The 23,827-nt window shown below is 58.0% G+C and overlaps 1 protein-coding gene across 1 annotated transcript in view; it reads left to right on the top strand.

Annotated features, from left to right (window-relative positions):
- Window positions 1–23,827, top strand: part of CFAP46 (cilia and flagella associated protein 46) — a 93,844-nt gene that overhangs the window by 3,671 nt on the left and 66,346 nt on the right. The window contains 13 exon segments of the mRNA XM_053910095.1: window positions 724–847; window positions 1,314–1,408; window positions 2,194–2,304; window positions 4,834–4,933; window positions 11,022–11,120; window positions 12,808–12,998; window positions 17,693–17,921; window positions 18,055–18,175; window positions 19,179–19,302; window positions 19,481–19,611; window positions 20,465–20,592; window positions 21,427–21,560; window positions 22,340–22,552. Of these exon segments, the coding sequence (XP_053766070.1) occupies window positions 724–847; window positions 1,314–1,408; window positions 2,194–2,304; window positions 4,834–4,933; window positions 11,022–11,120; window positions 12,808–12,998; window positions 17,693–17,921; window positions 18,055–18,175; window positions 19,179–19,302; window positions 19,481–19,611; window positions 20,465–20,592; window positions 21,427–21,560; window positions 22,340–22,552 (1,800 nt within the window).

Below are 23,827 nucleotides of genomic sequence, written 5' to 3'. Positions count from 1 at the left end.
GTCTAATGATATCTAGGGATGAACTCGCAGCGTGCTGATCATGTGGTGTCACAAGCTGAGTGTTCAGACTGAAAACGTAGGAAATGAAAGCTTGTGTCACAATCCTGGTTCGTGGTTCTAAAAACTTCGTTCCGTAACTATTAATGCAGTAGACATTTTAGCAACGTAAACTCAGCCCGAACGGCCCTATTTAGGGAAGCACACGCCAAGGCATCACCACAGGGACGGCCCTGAGGAGCCACAGTGAGATGTCAGCACGCGGTCTTTGTGCGGGGAGGAGTGAGCAGCGGCCAGACTCACCCCGTGTTTGGGGAGTGCCGTGTGCGGGCAGCGGCCGGGCGGGTGTCCACGAGACGAGCCAGAGGGTCTGCCCGGAAGCTGGAATCAGGAATCTAGACGCTTTCTTCACCTGCTTTATGGCCACGTGGGGAGCTTTTAAGAGAAAATCGATACGAATATGATGTTTTTTTTGAAAAAGCTTATTTTAAACGTCTTAGGGAGTTTCGGTGCGAATATTCCCTTTTTCCCTCCTGCCGGGAGTAGGAGTGCTCTCTCGGCCCCGGTGAGCCGCACCGGGGGGGGGGGGGTGGTGGGGGGGGGGCCGAGCCGTGTGACTTCCTGAAGCTTGTGAGATGTGAAAATAATAAATGCATACTAACCTGGTTATTAGACACGTGCAGCAAAAAACGATTCCGTCACGTCCAGCATTTTTGCATCATCCAGGGAGCTTCTGGAGTGTTATCTACAAGCCGGACAAAAGGAGGAGGCCGCGAAGTTTTGTGCCACCGCAGCGCCCTTTATAAAAGCTAACGTGCCCCAGAAATACCGACACATCTTTTCTGTTATGGTAAGCTGGCGTGTTGAAAAGTGGAGACAGAAGTGATTTTCTGAAGTGTCATTTTCAGAAAACGGTGTAGAAAAACAGCCCCGTCCACCCACTGAGGGGTACAAAAGCATACACACAGTGCACGTGCGTCAGCAAAACAAAACAAAATGTTTTGCTTTCATCGTGATCTTTGAATACTTCACTCGCAGCATCACTGAATTAAAAAGGGTCGCAGAAAACTTGTTGCGATAAAGTCGTTGTAAACCCCAACAACCTGCATGAGGAGCATCGTCGACCACTCGCTTCCGCGGGGAGACAGCGCGGGTCGGCTGTGAAAACTGAACATCAGCGCAGTTAATGAGAAGACACTTGCTCATTCCAAATATTAGTTTTAAAGGAGGGTGTATGTAATATAACAACGGAAATCTGGATCTCTACCTAATCATTTGTTTAAATCCGTTAATAACTCAATTCCGTTTGACAACAGGTGTGCCATGAGTTACTGGACGAGGCTCAGTTAAAGGAAGAAAAGAGAACCTCCGTAAGCCTGTCTGTCACCTACCACATGAACGTGCTGAAAGCGTACGTGTTTTAGGAGTCGAGGGGCTGGCCAGCGTCTCTGTGCTGCCCGAGGGGCTGTGGCCGTGCGGGGGTGGCTGAGGCCTGGGCCCGGAGGACGGGACTCTGCGTCGCCTCCCTTTACTCAGAAGCAGCCAGAGAGGCTGCCATCGGTGAGGAAAGTGGTTTAGGAGGAGACGGTCTCCAGCTGGGTGAGACTGTCTGACAGGACCTTCCAGGGGAGGCGTGACATTTGACCCTGACATTGAGAAAAACAACAGCAGGTAGTGGGTAAAACCCTGACAGGGGAGGGTCAGAGCAAACGAAGAGTGGAAATGTACCCGGGCACACACCTGCAACAGGGCTTTAGGAAGGGGGAGATCCACTGTGTGCGAAGAAAGGGCAGTGGGAGATGAGTGTGTGTGAGGGGCAGTGAGTGTGTGAGGAGATGAGCGCGTGTGAGGGGCAGTGCGTGTGTGAGGAGAGGGCAGATGTCCGGAAGCAGGCAGGTTGCCGACCCAGGGTGCCCAGCAGGGGAGGTACGAAGGGCCAAGCCGGCCCACGAGGGAGCCGTCTTCTGGCTCGGGTCCTGGCAGAGGGTCTGTTCAGGAAGAAAGCTTGCTCTGGGAGTGAGGAGGATAAGGAGTGTGAGACGTCCTCTTGGAGAGAGAAGGAATGAAGGAGGAGCGATTTTTCAGGCCTTCTGTCGAGTGGGAAACACAGGCTCGTAGACTTGGGAGTTTCTCTTAGGATAATTTGAGCAAATCTGACATGACGTTTTCGTTATTTAATGTTTGAATACATTCTAGGAAATTGGATAAAAATGAGTTACCTGAAGATGTCAACGCAATTCTGAAGAAGACCTATAAACACTTAAGTTATTACAATCATGAGCGCTTCCCTTCAATCAGAGAGGAAAAGTAAGTGTCTCCGGTTCCACACGTCCGTAGTCACTGCGTGAAACTCGCAAGTGTAGGAAATGTGAGAAGACAGAAAAGGCCGTCCTAAGTACCGCATGGGCCTCGGCCATTGTGGAGGGTTTCGTATATTTCTTCCCACTGTCTTTTTTGGTCTTGAGGTGTGTACCGTTTGGGGAGCATTCGGGACACGTTACTGCATATTGGACTCTAAATCAAATTTGACTTCTTTTTTTTCTTTACTAAAAAAATTTTTTTAACGTTTATTTATTTTGAGACAGAGAGAGACAGAGCACGAACGGGGGAGGGTCAGAGAGAGGGAGACACAGAATCTGAAACAGGCTCCAGGCTCTGAGCTGTCAGCATGGAGCCCAACGCGGGGCTCGAACTCACAGACCGCGAGATCACGACTTGAGCTGAAGTCGGCTGCTTAACCGACTGAGCCACCCAGGCGCCCCCAAATTTGACTTCTAAGTGTAGGTGCCTTTCAGGTCATTATAGCATCTTACACAGCATTTCAGTGTCTCAGTTCTGTGCCTTCCAGAATCCTCTCGGTGCTGTTTGAGTTTAGGATAAGTCCCGGGTCGGATTCCCAGGAGTGGGTAGCTGAGCCAGAGGCTGACAGAACGAACCAGAGTGTACTTTCCAGTTTATTCCCGCAGAGATGATGGGTTTGCTTCCCAATCCACTGTCACATTGTCACGTTGACATAAAAGGACGGAGCGAGCACAACCACACCCCGTCGGTGTGGCTGCTGCAGTTGCCGTATCGCTTTGTGATCCGTGTGCGCGTCCCCCAGGATCACTGAGGGGTGACCCTCAGCCGTGTCTGGGCCCTTTGAAGTCCCGCTGTTGAGAATTGATCCCTTGATAAATCCCACCGATTTTCTCATCAACTCTGCACTCCAAACACGTGAAACATCCTGGCCATTGTCCGCAGTGATTATTTATATACTTTTTCCATCCATCATTTGTTAGTTGACTTGAGGGTGTTATGGGTGGCATTGAGCCCCCCCAAAAGATCGTTCAAGTCCTAACCTTTGCTGCCGGTGAACATGATCTCATTTGGAAATAGGGTTTTGTGGATGTAACCAAGTCGAGATGGGATCACACTGGATGAGCATGGGCCCCGAGCACTGACTTTGGTCCTTATGAGAAGAGGGAGGTTTGGGGCACGGATGCCCCTGGGGAGGAAGGCCGGTGACGATAGGGGCAGACACGGGAGAGCCGTGGCCGCAAGCTGAGGAACACCACGGATGGCCAGCAAACACCAGAAGCCGGCAGAGCAAGGAAGGATCTTGCCCCGGAGCCGTCAGAAGGGGTGTGGTCCTGGGACCTCCATCTCAGTCTCCGGGCCTCTAGAACTTTAGAGATTAACTTGTTGCTGTTAGGCCACCTCGTTTGGGGTAATTGGTCCCAGGAGCCCTAGAAAACTCTTAGGCGGGGTCTATTTTCAGCTGCTACGTCACAGACTGTCACAGACATGGGGGCTTCAACAGTGCACGCTGATGACCTCCCTGTGCCTGTGGGACAGGGATCCGGGCACAGCTGCCATCGAGGTGTCAGCAGGGCAGTAGTGGTCTCTTGTGAGACCCGACTGAGCAGGGGCATTATCAGCGCCAGCTACGGATTCCGGACTAGCACAGGAAGGCAGCGCTGTTTGGGGTCTGGCCAGGGAAGCGGCCTCTGCCCAACATTGTGGGTTCCTGTTGGTTAGAAGCGAGTCTCGAAGGGAAGGGATCACACAGGCCATAGGCACCAAGGTGTGGGGTCACTGGACATCCTGAGGCAGCTTGTGTCTAGACGGGATGACCAGGGCCACAAGATGTCTTGGGTTCACTGTCACTTCGTGTATGAGCTCCTCCACTGCTCTTGAATTTATACAGAGTTAATGGGCCGGGGGTGGCCTGGGGATGCATTTTTAAAATGATTTTCATCATTTTTTATTTCAAATTTAATATGTAATAATTGTAGAGAGTTTGAAAATGAATCGATGTCAGATTTCAACATGATCACGTAGGCTTTCACCTGCTTTTCCCATATAAATTGTGAACACGTTTCTGCATCATGAAATACTCTACAACGGGGTTCTCAACATAGGTTTTCAGACCCTCGAGGCGGTCAGTGAGGACACCTCGGGTTGTGCGAACCTCGGGTTGTGTGAACCCAGGCACACGCTTTTGAAGGCGGACGCATGTGTGCACGTGGATGTGTGGCGTCCCCTCCGGCGTCCTCTGCTAGGGCTGGGCCCTCCCTTGGGGGGGGGTCTCACTACTCATATGAGCGGCCCCAGGGGAAGTTTCTAGAAATGGGTCTCTGGGGCACCCGGTGGTGCAGAGCCGGGCCTCCTGCTGAGCTTGGATCGAGGGGGAGGGGCGGGTCCGTGCGGTGGGAGCTCAGGGAGCACCGAGGGGCAGCACGTCAGGGGGCTGGGCCTGCCGGGGCCTTGGAGCCCCGGGGGCTGCAAGGTGAGTACGGGGTACGTTCCTGTCACCTCTGTCCATTCATTGCTCTCTTGTTTCTTGGTTTCCAGAATTCTTTTGCTTTTTGAACTGGCTCGTCTTTCCTTGACCTTGAAATGTGAGCAGATCTCCTCTGACTGCATCTCCGACTTGAAGAAAATCGACAGCCAAGTAAGTGACCGATGACTGTGGCACGCAGCGCCTCCTCCCTGGGATCTGAACACAAAAGGCGAAAAGCAGGGAAAGGAATTGCAGCGGCCCTCGTGGGGAGGGTCTGGAAACAGGGGCTGGTAAACTCCTCCCAGTTTTCCTCACACGCACGTCACGTCGTTGAGATGATGCGATGTTTGCATCACACGCTGTTCCCGCCGTCCCTGGCACCGACCCGTGTTGCCACCGGCTGTTTGCACGGTCCACTCGAACGGCTGCACCGTTATTTCGTGATATTCATGGTCCGAAACTTACTCCTCGGCCGCGTTCTCGGACGTTCGAATCCTGTTACCTTTTGTTCTTACATGAACATTTTGTGCCTGAAGATTTTATCTGCACTTAGGGGTTTCCCCCTAACATAAGGTCACTGACGGGAAATTACTCTGGAAGTTTCACTTTTACGATTTGAAAATGCATATTATAATATTGCCCTCCAAAGAAAAATGTACATTCCCGCCAGAAGTTTCTACGCCAGCTTCAGGTTTATGTGTTTTAACTTAAGAAGCCGCAAGGGCTCTCGCGCAGAGCAGAGGCTATTTAGCGGTGGCGTGGACAGTGTTGAACACGGTGCCCGGTGACCAGCAGAGGCCGTGAGGGCCGCTGCCCGCGAGGGTGGGGAGGTTGGAGGGAAGATTCGCTCGCACGGTGGGACCATTCGCTCGGGTTGGGTGGGGGGGGGGTCACTTCCTTCACTTTCCATTGAGCACCTGCTGTGTTTAGTCCCAGATTACCTGTGGGTCCCAGATACCAGCGGGTCCTTGGGAGTCTCCCTCCAAATAAAGCTCTAGAGTGCCGCCCCTTCCGCGGTGCAGAGAATGGGACACTCGGTTTGGCAGAGGGGACACCAGTCATGTTTGTGGTTCTGTGGATCGGGAAATCGTTCTAAAAAGGGAAATAAAACTTCATTTGGACCTTGACCTGCTGGTAGAGCGTGGATAGGGCAGTGGGGTGGGGGTGGGTCTGGAGACCGCCGAGGCCAGAGAGCGGGGAATGAAAAGAGCGGACGTACCTATTTGGAAGCACTTCCGGGTTCTTTTGCGGGCTGTTCCTGTCTTCTGTGTCCACATACAGTGGCCCAAACTTAGCATCGGGATCCCACCGGCTTCCATCACTCACCAGCTGAGTGACACCCTCGAGGTGTAGTTTTTTGTCTCTGTACGGAGCCAGCAGGGACAAGACCGCTTTCCTGGGGCCGCTGTCGGAGTCCAGTGCTCTCCCTGTGGTGAGGGGGGTGGTTCTTGCTGCTGTCGGCGGCTTCCTGCAGAGGTGGGTCACGTGTAGGCGACGGGGCCCTCACCACCCTGCTGCCTCTGGGGGAGGTCCCTCAGGGACTCTCTCCCCGACTCTGCCCAGCCGGCCCTGCCCGCCCAAGCTCGGAGGTGGCCTCCCTTCGGGCCGCCTGCGAAAGCGACCTCCAGCGAGAGGAACATCCCTCCTGGGGGGGGTGTTATCCCTCCTGGTGCTGCCATCTGACAGGGTCAGCGGGTGCTATCGGGCCTGTGGCATCTGGAAAAGTCCAGTGCCCGTTCTTGTTTATGTAGCTTTTTCACTCGAATGAGGCGGGCTCAGCGAAGTGCACCTCAGAGGTCAGCGCCCCCTTTCCTCGCTGGTCTTTCCGACACCCTCAGTATTTATTGGTGCTGGATTTTGTGAATATTCTGCGTGTCCTTGAAGTGGATTCCTTCATTTTTTTTTAATGTTTCTTCATTTTTGAGAGAGAGAGAAACAGAATCTGAGGCAGGCTCCAGGCTCCGGGCCGTCAGCACAGAGCCTGACGCGGGGCTCGAACTCACGAACTGTGAGATCGTGACATGAGCTGAAGAGTAGGACACTTAACCGACGGAGCCACCAGGAGCCCCTAACACGGGTATTTCTAATATCACTTGAGAAAGAGCACATTGTCCTATGTCGTATGTCACCCCACTTCTCAGCGTAATGCCTGGCCCTGGAGAGGTGCTCTGCAGATTTTTGTTGAACAGATGGATGGGTGTTAAGATCATTCCGGTCTCTCTAAAGCGGGCACGTTCAGATTCCCGTGGTTTGCCAGCTCTTTCTTCGTAGGGTCTCCCTGCAGTGACGGGCAACGTGGTTGGGAAGTCACACGGCTGGGTCAGGGCCGGTCCAGATCCACCCTGGGTCAGTGTGGAGAAGCGGCAGCCGAGAGGGAAGAGGCGTCATCGGGGAAGCAGGCAGAGCGAGGTTTCTGGCACTGACTGTAATGGCTGATGTCTTACTATCCTCTTAAGAGGAGAGTTAAACAAAAGTAAAGCAAAAACAAACATGCAGTTCTAGGTGATCGTTCAGAAATGAGTGGACCTTTTCTTAAAAGGGGGAAAGAATACGAAAGGGACATGGTGAAAGAAACGAACTTTTTCTGGCCAAGATGGAATAAAAGGCCCTCAAGCCTGAAACGACGAAAAAACCAAACAGTATGTGAAACGCTACATTTCAGGACACTGAACAATAGATGATGAAGGGAAGCGAAACCAAGAGGTGGGGAACAGGTGGGGTGGGTCTTAGCATCGTCCAGTTTACCGCCTGGAGAGTTTGTAGACTCGGCGGGCGGAGGGGAACACGGGTGAAGCCAGTGGCATTCTCCTGGAAGGAGGACGAGCTGCTGGTCAGGAGGACGAGGCGGCCCCAGTTCACGGGACCGAGGACCGGAGAGGAGCCAACTGCACGAAGGGAGCTGTGGAGAGCTCCAGGGGCTGCGTCAAGTCTCTAGCCGCATTCTGATTAGCGCCCGTGTATGAGGAAACTACACGAGCTGCAGAGAGAATCCCCCAAAAGGAGACCAGGGAGCAATCTTCAGAGGTTACACGGGGCTGAGAGTACTTCCTGGAGTGGAATTTAAAGCCATTAGACCTAGATCCTGGCTTCGTGGCCGCTTAACACACACGTGTGTCACACACAGCATCACCACTGCCAGCTAGCCAGTGCCCGGGCCCCCGGAGCTGCTGTCGCTTTGCAAGCACCCGTGACGCAGGCTGCCGCCTGGGCACCTGTGCGTCGGACATCGGTGCCACCACCACTACCAGGGTGCTTGCACCCCAGGCCGGGTGCCAAAAGAGACATACCCTGTGGGACATACCCTGTGGGAGAAAAAGGGATTGGGGGGTCCCCAGCAGCCTTCACCACCAAAGACTCCAAGAGACCTTGAAACTAGAGACCAGCAGCCTCGACTGTTGAGGAACCCTATAGTCTTCGCCGATGCTAACCTTGGCTGATGGAGCCGCACGGAGACCGTGACGCTGGGCCTTTCCTAGAACTGTAGCCGCCACATCCTGTCCACTCACAGGCGAAGGTCTTTCCCCACCAAAGTCTGGAAAAGATGACTACTTTGTCAAATGCACAGACGTCAACACAAGGCTGCAAGAAACACAAAAAATCAAGGAAACGCAGCATCACCAAAGCAACACAAGTGATCTGGTAGCCTCCTCCAAAGAAATGGAGATCTATGAATTGCCAAAGAATTTGAAACACTTGTTTAAGTGTTAAACTGACTTGTTAAGAAAAGTCAGCAAGCCACAAGAGAACACAGATACACAATGAAATCAGGAAAACCACACGTGAGCAAAACGAAAAGGTCGATAGCAATAGAAATCATAAGAAATAATGAAATAGAAATTCCGGAGCTGAAGAATACAGTGAATGCAGTGGAAAGTGCAGTAGAGAGCATCAGTAGCAGACTTGATCAAGCAGAAAAAAGAATGTGTAAACTCAAAGGTCATTTGAAGTTACCCAGAGGAGGAGAAATGAAAACGAGTATGGGAAGCCCATGTGAAGCGAAACAGTGTTTGCGTTATGGGAGTCCCAGAAGGCATAGGGAAAGGGGTGGAAACCTGATTTAAAGAAATAATGGTTGAAGTCTCCCCAAATCTGGGGAGAGATATGGTCATATGGTCATCCAAGTACATGAAGCTTGTTGGTCCCATAGGGTTCAAGCCAGTGGGGACTTCACCAAAACGTATTATAATAAAACTGTCGGAAGTTTTATCGTCAAAATTATTATAAAAGAGAATTCGAAAGCGGCAAGAGACAGTGATTTCATACAAGGGAACTGCCATACGGCCATCAATGGATTTATCAGCAGAAACCTTGCAGGTCAGGAGAGAGCTGGATGATATATTCAAAAACTTCCAAACAAGTATATTCTATCCAGCAAAGCTGGATAGTCCTTCCATTTTAGAAATGAAAGAGAAATAAAAGGTGTTCTCAGACAAACAAAAGCTGAGGAAGTTCATGACCACTAGACTTGTCTTAGAAGGAAAGCTAAAGGGAGTTCTTCAAGCTGAAATGAAACGACATTAATTAAATATATGACAGTATAACGTTCACTGGTAAAGGTGAGCATATAGTCACGTCAGAGTATTCATATTTTAATGGTGGTGTGTACGTCGCTTCCCCTGGTATAGAGTTTAAAAGACAACATTATTAAAAATAACACTACAGTAATTTGTTAATGGATACAAAACATTAAAAGATGTAAATTGTGACATAAAAAACATAAAATGTAGTGGGGGGTAGTGAAAAGGTAGAGTTTTTGTACTGATTGGAGTGAAATTGTTTCAACTTAAAATAGATTGACATTACTATACATTTGTAAGGAGCTTTTTGTAACCGTGAAGCACAATGCGCAAAAGAGTGAACGAATCAAAGCATCCCACAGTGGAGAGCCGTCAAATCACAAAGGGAAAAAAAAAGCGAGCGAGGAAGAAAGAAACACAGGAAGTGCAAAAACCAGCCAGGAAGGAAGGTGGCGGTGATAAGTCCTTACCTATTAACAACTACGTTAAATATAAAGGGTTAACTTCTTCTATCAAAAGAGACAGGGTACTGAATGGGTTAAACAACAAACCAAAACAGGCCCGACTATGTGCCCACAAGAGACTCACCTCAGCGTCAAGGGCACGTGTAGGTGGAAAGTGAAGACGTGGGGAAAAGATACTCCGCGTAAATGGCAACCACAGAGCAGAAGTAGCTACACTGATACAAAAGTCGAAAAACGTAATGAGACCAAGAGGACCGTTATATAAGGACGTGATGAAGGATGGAGATGAACGGCCTATGAACCGAGAGAGGGCGAGGTCTGGAAGGGTCCCAAGGGCAGGAACCTCTGTCCCTGTAGAGTGGAGGCGGCTCACCCTCCTGGTATATGGACGTGTTTGCCAACCTCGAGGCTCCCCGAACCCTGTACTGTTGGGACGTTATGGAGCCTTCCTCCCATAGGCGTGACGCAATTAGTAATCCATCTCCAGCCCCCGCCCCCTCTCTCGGGGGTAGAGGCAGGTCTGAGAATCCCAAGCTTCTAATCATGGCTTGGTCTTTGTGTGACCGGCCCCCACCCAGGACCCCCCGCCCCAGGAGTCACATCTTTAGGAAAGATGCTCCCGGTGCTCTGTCACTCAGGAGATTACCGGGGTTTCAGGAGCGCTGTGCTGGGAACCGAGGCAGAGACCAATGTTGATATTCACTCACGTTGAGACACCTACTAGAACGGCCGCAGTGAGCAGACTGACCGCACCAGATGTGGGAGAGGACGTGGGCGGGCTGGGGCTCTCTGTCCGCCCAGCCGCTGGGGACTCAGGATGGCACGACACCTTTGGAAAATCTTAGCAGTTTTGTAAAAAGTGAGGTAGACGCCGCCCCGACAAACCCCGGGCTCCTGCTGCGACCGGCCTCCGCGTCCGGCGAGCAGGGCACTCTCTTCCTAAGCCGGCGGGGGTTAAGTCAAAGAAAACACGTTGGCCAGACTTTATAAGAGTTTATCTGAAATTGGTGCCATCATGTAAAAATTCGACGTCCAGTGAAATGGGCTCTCTCCCCCGTGGTTAAAAAGGTAACCAAAAAAGCTGTTTTTGCTTTCTCACTTGAGTCTTTGCATTTTGGGGGGAAAAGGTTACGTTTTTTAATATATGTATTTGTGTTCTCTAGAGGTCTTTTTGTTGAGTTTCTACCTAGTACGTTAATATCTTTAAATGGTTTTTGAAGTGTGTGATTTCTTTCACTAAAAACCCCCATGTGTACAAAAACTATGTGTGTCCTGTAGGACCCTGGGAAGCTGATTGAAATCAAATGCCTGGAGTATGAATTAGAAGCTTTAGGACTCGAAAGTAAAGTTAAAGTCTACGCCCGAGCAGCTGTTGAGGTAAGTCCTGGAACAGGAGTCAGCGTCACTGAGCGGCTTTGCACGTGTCCTGGAAGGTCGCTGGCCCCCGGGTGAGGGGGACACAAGGCCAGCCTCCCGTGCCTCGGGTTCCCACCGGTGAACACAGCCTCCCCGGCAGGAGCCCCGCCAGGACGGGCTCCCCCATGGCTCCTGGGCCACCACATAGCAGGCATATCGGGGTCACGCAGCCTGGGTAGGGGGCGGGACACGGAGATGAGCTCCCGAGAGCCCTCCTGCTGCCCGAGTGGCGGTGCCCGTCCCCGTAGCCCCATGCGCTTGCCCTTGGTCAGGCCTTCGTGTCCCTGTCGTGGCTCTTTGCCATCCAGACTCACATCCAGGAAGGCAAAAGTCACTCCCTACCACAGCGTGGGGCTATCAGCCACGCGGGGCCTGGAAACCCGAGGGGCTCGGGGTAGGCGGTAAGGTCGTTGCATGCAATGGGGGCAGGCAGGGATCTGGGGGTGGGGAGACGAGGGTGGCCAGAGGCCGTTGGGGATTCAGGGATCCCCAAGTGCGTGGGCAGAGGCAGGGGCCCCGGGAAGGGCGGATCCAGGGGATGCCCAGGAGGGCGCGGTGTGTGCTCCCCGTCTGTGGTCAGAGAGGAGGCAGCTCCCCAAATGTGGTGGTGACGTGAGCTTGGTTTCACTCTCCCATCTGCTTACTCAGCGCGGTGGGATTTGGACCGGCAGCCACTGCCAGAAAAGGAGTCCAGAGATCGTTTTAGACCATTGTTTAATGAGAAATTTGCAGCTTAAAAGGAGAAAAAAAGCTGTCGAAACAGAGATTTGGAGCCTCGTGTTGATTGGAGCCAATGCGGGCACTCGTGGGCTTGGCTCCTGGCACCCCCAGGGAGCCTTCGGGCCAGGAGATCGGCGGCCGGGCACGGGGCCCCGTCCCCCACACCTGCAGCAGGCTCTGTGTGGCGCCTTCACTGCGGCCCGGCGGATATGCGTTGCTCTCGGACTTGCCCGTGTGGCTCCTCTAGCGTTGACCCTCCTGTCTGGCACCTGGTAGGCGCTTGACAAACGCTGTGTAGGAGACGCTTTGCAGGGAACACTTTGGCCCCACGTGTGATCAGGAGATAGCAGCAGACGGGCGGTGCGTGTGGCCCTGGGGGCCGCAGGGAGTGCTGTGTGGAGCACAGAGCAGCTTCGGGCACCGGTTCATGAGGCAGCGTGAGGGGAGGCCCCGAGGGTGCTGGCAGCCAGAAGCGTGGGACGTGGCCGAGTTTAGGACCCGTGGGCAGCCCCCGTGGGCTCTGAGGAGGCGTGGGGCTGGGAAGCCGGTTCCACGCATCTGAAAACGCGGGACCAGAGCCTGTCTGGTGGGAAGGGCACATGCAGCACGGAACAGGGGACGTGTTCTTTGGGTTGTAAACGTAACAGGCCGTGGGCCACAGGGAATGTACAAGGCTGAGAAGTGCACTTGGATGGACTCAATTCAGGGAAGAGAACCTCATCCACGGGTGCGCGGAGGCCATTCCGGGCTTTTTAAGGGAGCATCTCACAGACATTCTTACATCCCTTCTAGAAAAGAGGGTGCAGGCCATTGCCACAGACAGGCCCAGACCTCGGGTCCCGGCTGGCCCTCCAGCTTCCGGGCCTCGGGACCAGGCTCCCCACGCGGTACATGGCGCTTCACGGACCGGTCGATGTGTTTTGTGCAGGCCCAGCTGAATATCGTACAGAGACTGGACATCACACTGCAGCGAGCCGTGCGCCTGGGCGACCCCAGGGTCATCCACGTGGTGTGCACCACCCAGTGGAACACGTGTCTCCCTTTGCTGCAGCACAACCTGAGACACCACCTGCGGAAGCCGCTGGCCAACGTCGCGGACGTCCTGGAGAAGGGGGACAGGTGGCCTGCGTGTCTTCGTCCTGGGCTGTCCTCTCAGAGACGGGGAAACGTGGTGGGAGGGGGCCGGGGCAGAATCCCTCAACACCGGGAAAAAGATGAAATCCAACTGACTTCCCCCGAAAAGGGTGCAAGCGGGAAACCCCACCCGTAGCAGAAAGGGCTTGTGTGGCTGCCGCAGGGATGGAGCCATCCGTGTGCCCCGCGCGGGGCTCGGCGGTCCCCCACCGCCCGCTAACGGAGAGCGGGCGCCCGCCTGGGTCCCGGCACCGAGGGTCCCCGAGCCTGCAGGCACACCTACACCTCCACTCTGCTTTCAGTAGGCCAGCCGTGGGAAGTGCTAAGAAGGCAGTAGAGCAGGGAGGGAGGGTGGGTGGGTGCTGTTTAGGCAGGACGGTCCCAGTCGGTCTCCGAGAAACCGAGCCCAGACAGAGGAGACGGCCCGGGGGCCGGGAGGATGACGCCCCAGGAGCAGAGCCCTCCATGCACGTAGAAGGGGGGCTCATCAGTCCTCCAGGGGCGGAGATTGTGCCGGGGGACAGGGTCATCAGAGGACCCGGCACAGAGGAGGTATCGCCAGTTGTCAAATGGCCACCCCGCTGTCGAGAACAGCCTGTGGACAGGGCTGGCGCCGGGTGGGATGGAAGCCGGCGTGAGCCGGGAGGGACGGAGCTGTGGGAGGTGGGCAGCAGGCCCACGGCCCCTTGCAGACACCCCGGCCTTGTGCGTCCAGAGCTCACAGGGGTCTCTGGGAAGGTCACCTGGGCTGTGGACAGGGCGTAAACCCAAGGTGGCACCCATTTGAGAGCAGGAGGGCAGAGCGGGCCTTGAAATGCCTAAAGAGACAGGCCGGGCCATGGGAGGAGGACGCAGTCCCGGCCAGTGGTCCCTGGGCTGCTGCGGGGCGGGGGCGACCCTAGGTGGGCACGGGCGCGGGGGCAGGGAGCGGGGCGGCTGGAAAGCACACGTGCCACATTCCCAGCGTCCTCGTTTTCCATCAGTTCTTTCATTTCGCAGATTCTCTAATTCTTCCTTCTCTTTGGCCTGCTTTTAATTTTAATGAGTATATTTCTTATTTCCTATTAGCTTATTTTCATGTATGACTGAGTTTAGAAAATAACTGGTAGTTTCCCCCTTTTTCTCTGCTAATTCTCCTAAGTGACATTGAGACACCGCTGCCCCCAGCAGGACGCACGCGTGGGGGCATCCGCGTTGGCAACAGGCTCTTTAGCCCCGGATGGTGTTTCTTCTGCGGCTGTGAAGACGGTCATGCGCCTTTTCTCTCCCGTTCTTACTGCCTGAATCACGCCGATTGAGTTTTGAGGGTTGAACCAACCGTGCACGCTCTGTGTGGTCCCGATCTTTTCACTCTTTAATGTATTGCCAGGTTCGGCTTCCTTCCCGTGATCTGTTAGAGGGTCTTATGCATATGTTCATGAGGACATCGGCCTGCGTTTTCCTTCCTTTGTCAGGGTTGACATCAAGGTCATGCTGGCTTTATAAAATGAATCGGGAAGCTAAGAAGTATTCTTTCTCCTTAGAAGGTTCTGGGCCTGGGGGCTGTGCCGAGTGGCTGCTTCTGGAGGAGGGTTCCAGGCTGCCACACTCCCCGTGGCAGGTCAACGCCCAGGAGTCCTGGTGGCAGCTGATGGCATTGTCTGTCCTTGTTGAGGGGCTCTTGGCGGCTCCTGTCAGTGTCCCCTCGGGCTGACCCTGAGGTCAGAGTTCCCCTGGGTGCAGAGTGCTCAGCCCAGCGAGTGCCGGCCGGAGTGTGGGCCTCCGGCTCCGAGCCGCCTGGCCTCCGGCACCCCGTGTCTCCCTCGGCTTTGCTCGGCGTGGTCCCAAACACCGCGTCCCGCACGTGTGGGGTCGTGTCTCCTCGTGGCCTCTCAGCCGCTGGTGACCCCCCTGCCTTGAAGGCTCCGGCGTGTGGGTAACACCACCTCCCCAGATGCACGGCCTCTCCTCTTCCATCCTCTCAAATCCTGTCCTCTGTGTACCTCGAACGCGCGGAGCACGGCCTGGCAGCGTCGGGTGGACCGCTGTCTGTCCGCCTGCCTTCACTGTGACCCTCCGCGTGGTGCCTGGAGCCCCAGACCCTCTGCGCTCCGTGTCCTGCTGAGCTGGTCTTCGACCTCACGTCTTTCCGCTCGTCCTTTCTGCTTCCTGCGGCTGCTTCCCTGCCTTCCTCGAGGTTAACTTTTAGAATTCTGTCCACTTCCTCGGCTGTACTTTGTGGGGGGGGGGGCGCCGCTCGAGGGCAGAGTCCGTGAGGGCCAGTTGCGCACCTGACCCCGCACCCCGCAGGCAGGGCCCCCGCGGCCCTTCTCCTCCCTCAGCCCGCTGCCTGCCGCCCCGCCGTCGTGGCCGTGGGCTCCCCTCGACGTAGTGAAGGTGTGTCCACTTCAGCCTGCAGTGCTGCCGTCTGGTCTTGGGGGCCGGTGGTTTTCTTCAACAAGGAGAACGTGTCAGAGGGAAACGGGGGTTTCTCAGGTTTGCCTCCCTCTTGGCCGGTCCCGCTGGGTCTCTCCCTCCCACACGCCCAGGCTCCCACCTGCTTGATCTCAGCCCTAAGAGCTTCTGCCGTGTCGACCTGAAATGGCTTCACCTCATCCCCATCTTTGAAGAGTATCTTCACCAGTCACCGGATTCTGGGTTCAGGGACAGTTTTCCTCTTCAGACACTTTGAAGACGACGTTCTGCTTCTGGCCGTCCCAGTTCCTGAGGAAGACGTGCGCTGTTTTCAGCGTCGTTCCGCGTGCCGTGAGTCTTTCTGCTTCTTCTGTTTGCAGAGTTTTGGTCATGGGATTCCTCAGAGCCTCAAAGAATCCTCCTTGGGTTGGCTGCGATGCCCGGATATGTGACAGGACATCTCAGGTTTGCGGAGTTTTTGGCTGTGACTTCGTCCTTCTCGCTCTCCGCCCCCTGGGACCTGGGTTTCGAGTGCGCCCTCCATACTGCCCGCAGGTCCCCAAGTCTCCGCTCATTCTTACATCTTGTTCAGTCTGTCCCTCTGATGGCTGATTTCCTTCCGCCGTCTCCTGTGTGCCGTGAGCCCTGAGCAGGAGTTTCCCCCTCACGTAGTCTAGTTCCGAGCCCAGGTACCTCCCGTGTCTGCATTTCTCCACCTCCCCTGAGATTCAGTATCTGTTCTGTCCTTAGTATTGTTTTCCTTCAGGTTTTTGATATATTTGTACTTGTATTTTAATACGTGCATTAGTGGATTTATCTGGTAAGCTCAACATGTGGTCCTTCCTGTATCCTGACTGTGGTCACATTTTTCTCGTCCTCGCTCGCCTGGTATGCGCTGAACAGTGTGGGTGATACGCTGCGGGGTGCTAGGCTCTGTTGTCCCGTCTGGAGAAGTTGGTTTTTGTTGGAAAGGCGTCGAGTTAACCACGTCTGGTGACGAACAGCCTCCTGGTCATCCGGTCTCTGGTGTCACAGAGCCCCTCCCTCCTGCCAGCCTAGGACTCCAGCCGCCCAGGCTGTGCTCTGATGTCGCCTCCTTGGCACGGCGGCTCCGCGCTCTGTCCCCGGGGGGCCGACAATCACGGGCTCGCGCCTGACGCCCCCCAGGGGCCGCGGTCTCGCTCTGCCGGAGCCTCGTGCCGGCCGCCTCGCACATGTGGCCCCGCTTTGTGGTTGCTGCGTGTCGCAGAGTCACTTACCACCGTCGGAGGACTGCTCACTTCTACGTCCTTTTCGCCTGGTTCCGTTCCTCCCGTTCTGGCAGCTGTGTGCCCTCATTCGAGTCACGGCCTCTTCAAGCGAGCCATCTGCCGGGTCGTTCCCAGAGTGGGCTGACCCTCCGCGTGGCCCCCTCTGCTGTGTGTGGCATTGGCTGGCCTCGGCCAGCTCCTAAGGTGTCCTCTGTAGCCACCCCAGGACCATGGCCCTGGCTGCCGCCCGCACTCGTAGACAGTCTGTGGACAAACCTGGTTCCCCGTGAGGAGCGTGGGCCCTCTCCCGGCACTAACCAGGGCCACGGGGCCTCCCTGCCTCCTCATCCCTGAGGTCACAGGCAGGCCACGTGGCATTTGCGCCTCCATCTGTGCTCAGTTCGTGGGTCCTGTGGAACTTGCGTTCGGCCAAATCTGTTGGATTTGCCAATGCTGGCATCCCAGGGCATGACCCCGTGACGTGGGCTCTCTGCCTCCCGTTGATGGAAAGGCTGTGAGGACCCCTCGCTGATACCCGTAGACACTGGCAGAGGTAGGGTGAGGGCCCATGGGGCACGGTGGCTGTTCTGAGCGTGGGGTGTGCCCCAGCTGCTGAGACCCGAGCGGGGCTGCCTTCACAGGGGCAAAGAGCAGGCTTCTGCCCGCATGCTGCAGGGGGGCAGGCTGCAGGGAGCAGTGGGAGTGGGGGGGAGGGCGGGCGGCACCTGTGGACGGACCAGGTGGCTGCAGCGTCCCAAGCTTCCCTGTGCGCCACCCGGCAGGCCTCACTGGCGTGTCCCTGGTCTGCCAGCTTGCTGCTTCTGGGCCTCGGAGCGCAGGCCCCAGCCGCTCTGGCTTCCGCAGGGCCCTCACTGCTTGTCCCCCCGTCTGAGTCCTCCAGGCAGGCCGGGCAGGGCCTAAAGGATGCAGGAAAGCCAGGAGCAGCCGGAGGCTCACTGCACGTCTCCCCCTGGGGCGTCTACCGGGAAGCCAGTGCTCCCGGGGCCCGCGTGACGCTGTGCTGTCCCCCCCCAGCCTCATGGTCCTGCTCCGCTGCCAGGTGCACATGGAAATGGTGCACATTGAGGAGGACGAGGACCGGCTGGAGCCGGCCATGCGGCACCTGCAGAAGGCCATGCGTCTGGACAGCCTGGGCCTCTACCAGGACCAGCTCAGGATGGCCTTCAACCGGCTGCATCTGTGCACCAGGCTGTACCAGTCCCCTGAGCGTGCCGAGGACAAGGCCGTCGTGGCCATCGAGCAGGTGCTGTCATCACGGCCTTGTGGGCTTGGCCGGGGGGCTGGGGCCCTGCAGGAGCCCACGTGCCTCCTTGGAACAGCCCGGAGACGGTGTCGCTTCTGGCAACGTGACAGCCCACTCTTCCTTCCCGCTGCAGGCGAAGAAAGCTATCCCAAAAGACAGCGTCAGGAAGAAGCGGGCTCTCCTAGTGAACGCGGGCCTGGCCCTGGCCCCCGACACCTTCCAGATTGTGCTCGACAGCGAGAACGGGGCCAAAGGTAGGCCGGCTTTCTCTTCCAGAGCCCAGGGGCCGCCTGAGCCTCGTGCCGTCTTGAGGCAGACGCTCAGCCTGGCGTGTGGGGGCCACGCCGTGCCGGCCGAAGGTCCGAACCTTGACGTGTGCGGTCTGGGCCTCTGAAAGCACCGGTCTGGAGGGGGCATGGCTGCAGCCCCCCTGTGTCTTGCAGGTGGCAGTGTCCTCCGTGCCTTCCCCTCGTCCCCGTGGAGACACAAATAAGGCCACATTCTGAGGTTCTGGGGGTTAGGATTCATCATACCTTTTTGGGGGCACAGTTCTGCCCACTGACCCGCCAAGCACAGCACATTCTTGGGGACGGCGGCCGGGTGCCCGGCTGGGGGGCCCCACCGAAGGCCGCCCCGAGGCTCCCCCAGCTGTCATGCCCCAGCGGTGGGTGGAAGACGGCTCTGGGACGTGGCCCTCTGTGGCCGTGGGGCTCATTGGGCGTAGCCGCCCTGGCTTTCCACCATGCCCTGCAAGTGTCGGCAGAGTCCTGAGGTGCTCCGATCGGTAAGAGCATTGCTGGCCGGCCGGGAGCCCAGCCGGAGAAGGCACCCCGGCCCTGCAGGGTGAGGGGCCCCGGGGGCGGGGGGCTGGCTCCTGGAGGTGGCTGGCGTGTTGGCTGAGAGGGGCACAGCATGTGCCACACGCTCTGTGCAACTGTGCCGGGCAGCCCCGCGCTCGGGCGAGCCAGGCTCTCCGTGGCTTGCGCTTCGTTTATCAAAGGGAGCCCCCGCCACCCAGCAGACCAGAGGGCCAGGCCGCGGGAGGGAGCGGGGGGTGTCGGGCAGGGGCCGGTGTGAGGGAGCGCCCTCCGGGGGGGCACCAGCTCACGCCTGTCCGGAGCGCAGGGCCCCCGGGCTGCTGCGTGTGGGGGCGGCACCCCCCTGGCCCCAGGGTCCCCGGGACGGAGGTGCGGCCCCTCCCAGTCCTGGGCCCTGGGACACCGGACGCCAGCCTTGCCCTTCCATTTCCGCCCGCAGTGTCTACAGGGAAGACCGGGGGCCGGTTCAGCTACCTGTTCGCGAAGGCACGGCACCACATCATCAGCGTGGACAAGGCCGCCGGGCACTTGCGGCGTCTGGGGGGCGAGAACGCCAGGGAGCGGTGGGTGAGGCGGCGCCCCCGGCCGGGCTAGCGGGACACCCGCCCCAGCAGGGAGGGGCGCGGGCACCCCCCACGGGGCGAGAAGGGCCGTGGCTCGCGCGCCCCCGCGGTGCTGCCGGGTGGCCTGTCACGAGCGACACGCGCGCGCGCTCTTGTCGCTTGGCTCCTCGGCGAGCAGAATACAGATCTGGGCCGAGCTCGCCAAAGTCGCCCGGAAGCAGGGGGTGTGGGACGTTTGCCGGACAGCGTGCCGCTTCTGCCTCCTGTACGACAACGTCAAGGCGAAGAAGCCGACGCGGCCGAAGAGAGGTACGAGGGCCCCCACACGCGCGCCCAGGCGCCAGCCAGGGTCGCATGTTCTCCGAAGCCCAGAGCCGGACCGTGCGGCCGCCCCTGGGCAGGGGCCGGCAGCCCCGATGACCAGCGGGGCGGCTCCTGCCGGGGGCCGGGTCAGTGTGCACGTGCTGGAAGCAGGGGTCCTGCGATGGAAGGGACTCCCGAGCGTCACCGTGACCCGCTGGGCCCTGTGCAGCCGGGCCATTGTCCCTTTGCTCTTTGGTCCCTCAGGGTCATCGGGGCTCTAAAAGGGAAGGCACCTGCTGTGAGCAAGAGAACAGAGGCCGCCGTGTCGGGCGCCTGGGGGCAGAGGGCAGAGGGCAGAGGGCAGAGGTGACAGTGAACGGGGGGGGGGGGGCTGAGGTGGGTGGGGTTTTCTCGGGAGTGTGGGTGGAGGACGGCTCCCCACATCAGCACAGATTCTGGGGCTGATGGGTCAGCGGGCAGGTCCGGTGGACGGTCAGGGCAGAGGCATGTACCAGGGGTCTGAGGAGACCCAGGGCAGGGTTGCTGCAGGCTTGGTGGGGCCGGGTGCTTCTCAAGGGGCACAAGCAAAACCAAGACTGTGTTGTCGGGGACGTCAGTGACACGTGAGCTGCGGCTGAGCCGGTTTTGGGGACACGTTAGCCACCCGCCCAGGGAGCCCTGCACCCCGGGGGTGGGGGGGCCTTTCCTCCGGCCCCTTCTAGCAAAGACGCACCTCCCAGAGACCCCTGTCTGCCCCCGGAGCTGGGGGTGAGCCAGGAATCCTTGAGTTGTTCTTGTTCCTTTGCTGCAAAAGAAGCACCGCGTCTGACCAAGGCTGAGGCTCCGCTCTTTCCCCCAGGAAAGAAGAAGAGGGGCGGAGGCAGCGCGGCCCAGGACGGCTGGGGCCCCTCAGAAGTGACGTCGCAGCGGCAGGCGTCCCCGAGCCTGCTGCGCAAGTTCGCCGAAGTGGGGTTCATCAGCGCAGAGGTGCGTCGCTGGTGGGCGGGCGTGGGCGCCTGTGCTCTTGTGGAGCACCGCCCCGGAAGACCTGCCTCCTGAAGGGACAGGTGCCGAGTAGGGGCGCCTTCCTGGTGCGCGAGGGCCCCGTGATCACGTGTCCCCTCTCCTTAGAGATAGTTTCTGCATCGGGAGCCCACAGTCACGTGGGGACTACGCAGCGACCTGCTGTTTTGGGGGGTTGCATCGGAGTGGACGTCAGAAGCACTTTGAGCAAGTTGTCGTGGGGAGAGGTGTGCCATCAGGGGTCAGCACTGGGCCACAGCACCTGCACCTCCGCCCGCGGGGGCCACGCTCCACGGCGCTGCGTAACCAAAATCCTTGGAGCCACGTTAGGTCGTTTCTCCTGGGGTCTGGGGAGCCGGGCTAGAGCGCTCTCTGAATTACTCGGGGACCGTCTGCTAAGTGCCTCCCAAATGCCGGGCCGATGCCATGAGCTGGGGACGCAGTGACGACTGGGGCACAGCCAGTGGTGGCAGGGCCACCTGCCCGGCCGTGCCAGTGCTCTCGGCAGCCTTCAGTGCCTCTGCGCACTCGTGAGGTGACTGGGGGCAGACGCGGCCGGGCGCTGGCTAACGTTGAGAAGTGACTGTGTCCGAGGAATGGCGTGACTTGTGTGGGGCTCGTAGAAGGAGCCGTCTCTTCCCGGGACACGGTATTTGTGGGTGAGGTGGAGGGAGGACCCTTGAGGCCGAGAGGACCACGGGGCATCGCGGGGTCTGCCCACCCTGTGCCTGGCCGCGTGTTCCCGCCTGGCGCTGCGTCTGTGCCCTGTGACTCTGCCGCCCCTCGCTTCCTTCGCAGGCCACCGTCCACCTGCTGCGCTCAGAGGGCGTCCAGCTCAATGACCACCCCACCCCCCCGGAGGACCCGAGCCAGCACTCGGCCGGCTACACGCTCGAGGGCCCCGAGGACAACACACAGTGGGTCGTGTACCGGTAGGTGGCCCGGAGGGGCCCCGGCGTCCCCGGCAGCTGCCAGCACGGCTCAGCCACGGAGCGGGCCGGGTGGCCCAGGGAGGCTGCGCCCACACCAGGGGCGTGGCTGGTGTCATGCGTGGCCGGCGTGGCAGGATGGTTTGTCTAGTGTGTTTTAGTAGAATCCACACTTTGGCTCCTTCCAGTTAGCGTATTTTGTTATTAGTAAAAAGAGGATACGATGGGTTGGTGTAAGCAGTGGGGTGTGGAAGGGGAGCGGCTTTCCGTGCGCTCAGAGGACGAGCTGTGGTCTGGGCCTCGGTCACGAGTGTGGGTGAGCAGAGCGCTTCACGTAGAACATCCCAGAAGACACAGCACGTGAAATGCCACGACTGAAACGCTCGTGAATTTGAGATGCTCTGTTAACAGTGATACCAGGGTCTCAGTTGCCTTTGATCTAAAACTAAGTATTTTTAAGAGAGAGTGTGGTAATGCGTGAATATCAGCCCCATGTCGCAGGAGCCGCACACTGTCTAACTGCCCACCCGCTAACTGGAGGGGCGAGCCTCTGTCACTAGCGAACAGGCTCCCGTGGAGGCAGCGGGCAGGCGCAGCACGGGGACACGGCCCGGCCCCTGCGGGCGGGTCGAGGGGACACAGGGGGTCGCGGCAGGCAGTCCAGGCCGGGGGCGGGCTCCGCAGACCAGTGGGCCACGGGCAGACCGCGTGTTCGAGTCCCTAATGCCCGTTCGGGAAAGGTCTTGTTTCGAAGGAAGAGCTTGACGGGGTGCGTTCTGCAGGGCCTGGATTGAGAGTCTGTCACAGGGCGCCATGGACAGCTGGCTGCGGTCCGCAGAGATCGGGCAAGAGATACAGGAAGGCTGGATCGTGCAGAACGCGGTGGTCTACGTCCTCAACCACAACCGCCACCTCATCGTGGCCGGGAGGCAGAGGGAGCTCGTGGACGCCTTGGACCACCTCCTGAGCATCGTCAAGGCCACGGGCCACAACGGGTAGGTGTGGCTGGCGGGTCCCGCGTGCGGTCCTGACCCCCGGGGAAGGCTCCGTCCTGCCGCTCCGAGAGACCTTGATTCAGGCCCGGGGACCGTGGGGTCACACACGGGTCTGCTGGTGGGGGTGGTGCCCCGGGACCCTCCCCACCGTCGTCAGTGCTATCCTTCCAGGAAAGGCGGGTCTGCCGTTGGCTGGTGTCTGACAGTGATTGGGACGTGGGGACAGGGGGACAGGGGGAAGGCTGTGGGAGCACAGGGAGGGCTGCTCCAGCATCCCAGGCTCCGTTCACTAGCTGTGCACCCCAAGCCAGATGCTCACCGTCTCTGAGCCGCAGGGCGGCCTATAGTGGTGGAGGAAGGCCTCGGGCCCACCCGGCAAGGAGCCCCCCACCCTCACTGTGTCTCAGCACGGAGCCAGCCTGCCCCACTCTGTTCCAAACCGAATGATTCTAAGGAAGGTTTGCTGAGACCCAGATCAGCTGGGAAAAATGGAAGCAAAGAGCGACTTCTTTGTACGAATCTCATCTGGTTTCGTGGAAGGTTGCAAACGTGCGTCTGTGTTTTCTTACGTAGACGGATGGGGGCCCGGGAGATTGCTGTTTTCGTGAGCTAAAATCGGAAATTTAAAAGCAAGACAGACCACAGTGTCACCCGACAAGGATGACATTTAAAGACTCTCCTTGTGTGTTTTTTGCTGGTTTGGTTTTTAGTCTGAACGATAAGCTTTAGGTTTTCTCATCGGATACCGAAGTGGATGTGCTAGGCGGGGTGGGAACCAGCAGGCCGCGTGCCGGTTTTCGTCAGGGACGATTAATAACGAACACGGAGCCCGAGCTAGAGAGCCCCTCGCTGGGCAGTGAGCAGGCCCTGTGGATGCCCCTCTGATGCGAGCGCCCCAGCGGGGCTCCGCAGACGCCAGCCTCTCCCCTCCCAGCACTGCCGTGAGTTTCCATCGCAGATGGAGCTCAGACTTTGTGTCCCCGGTTCTGGACGCGCGGAGACCATTTGCAGCAGTTTTCAACGTTTTGGTGCCATAACGTTGCCAGTGAGAAACGTGGGCGTTCTGGCCGAGGCCCATTTGATCTGTTAACCAACCGGTAGAAGTGCCCGGGCCGCGACTGAGGCCTGACGGACCCCCGGGAGCGGGCACGGAGGCCAGATGGGCCTCTCTGTCCCGCCCCGACGATGCCCCGAGGAGCCCGCCCGCCTGGCACGGCGGCGCCCTCTCGCCAGGAAGGCCACCTGTGGCGGGGGAGCCAGGCGTCACCGGAGCGG

The sequence above is a fragment of the Panthera pardus genome, unplaced genomic scaffold (assembly GCF_024362965.1).
Source record: "Panthera pardus isolate Hobbes unplaced genomic scaffold, ASM2436296v1 HiC_scaffold_22, whole genome shotgun sequence".
In the NCBI taxonomy this organism is placed as follows: domain Eukaryota; kingdom Metazoa; phylum Chordata; class Mammalia; order Carnivora; family Felidae; genus Panthera; species Panthera pardus.
Note: the sequence above shows the minus strand (reverse complement) of the source record. Positions and strands in the feature narration are given on the sequence as shown.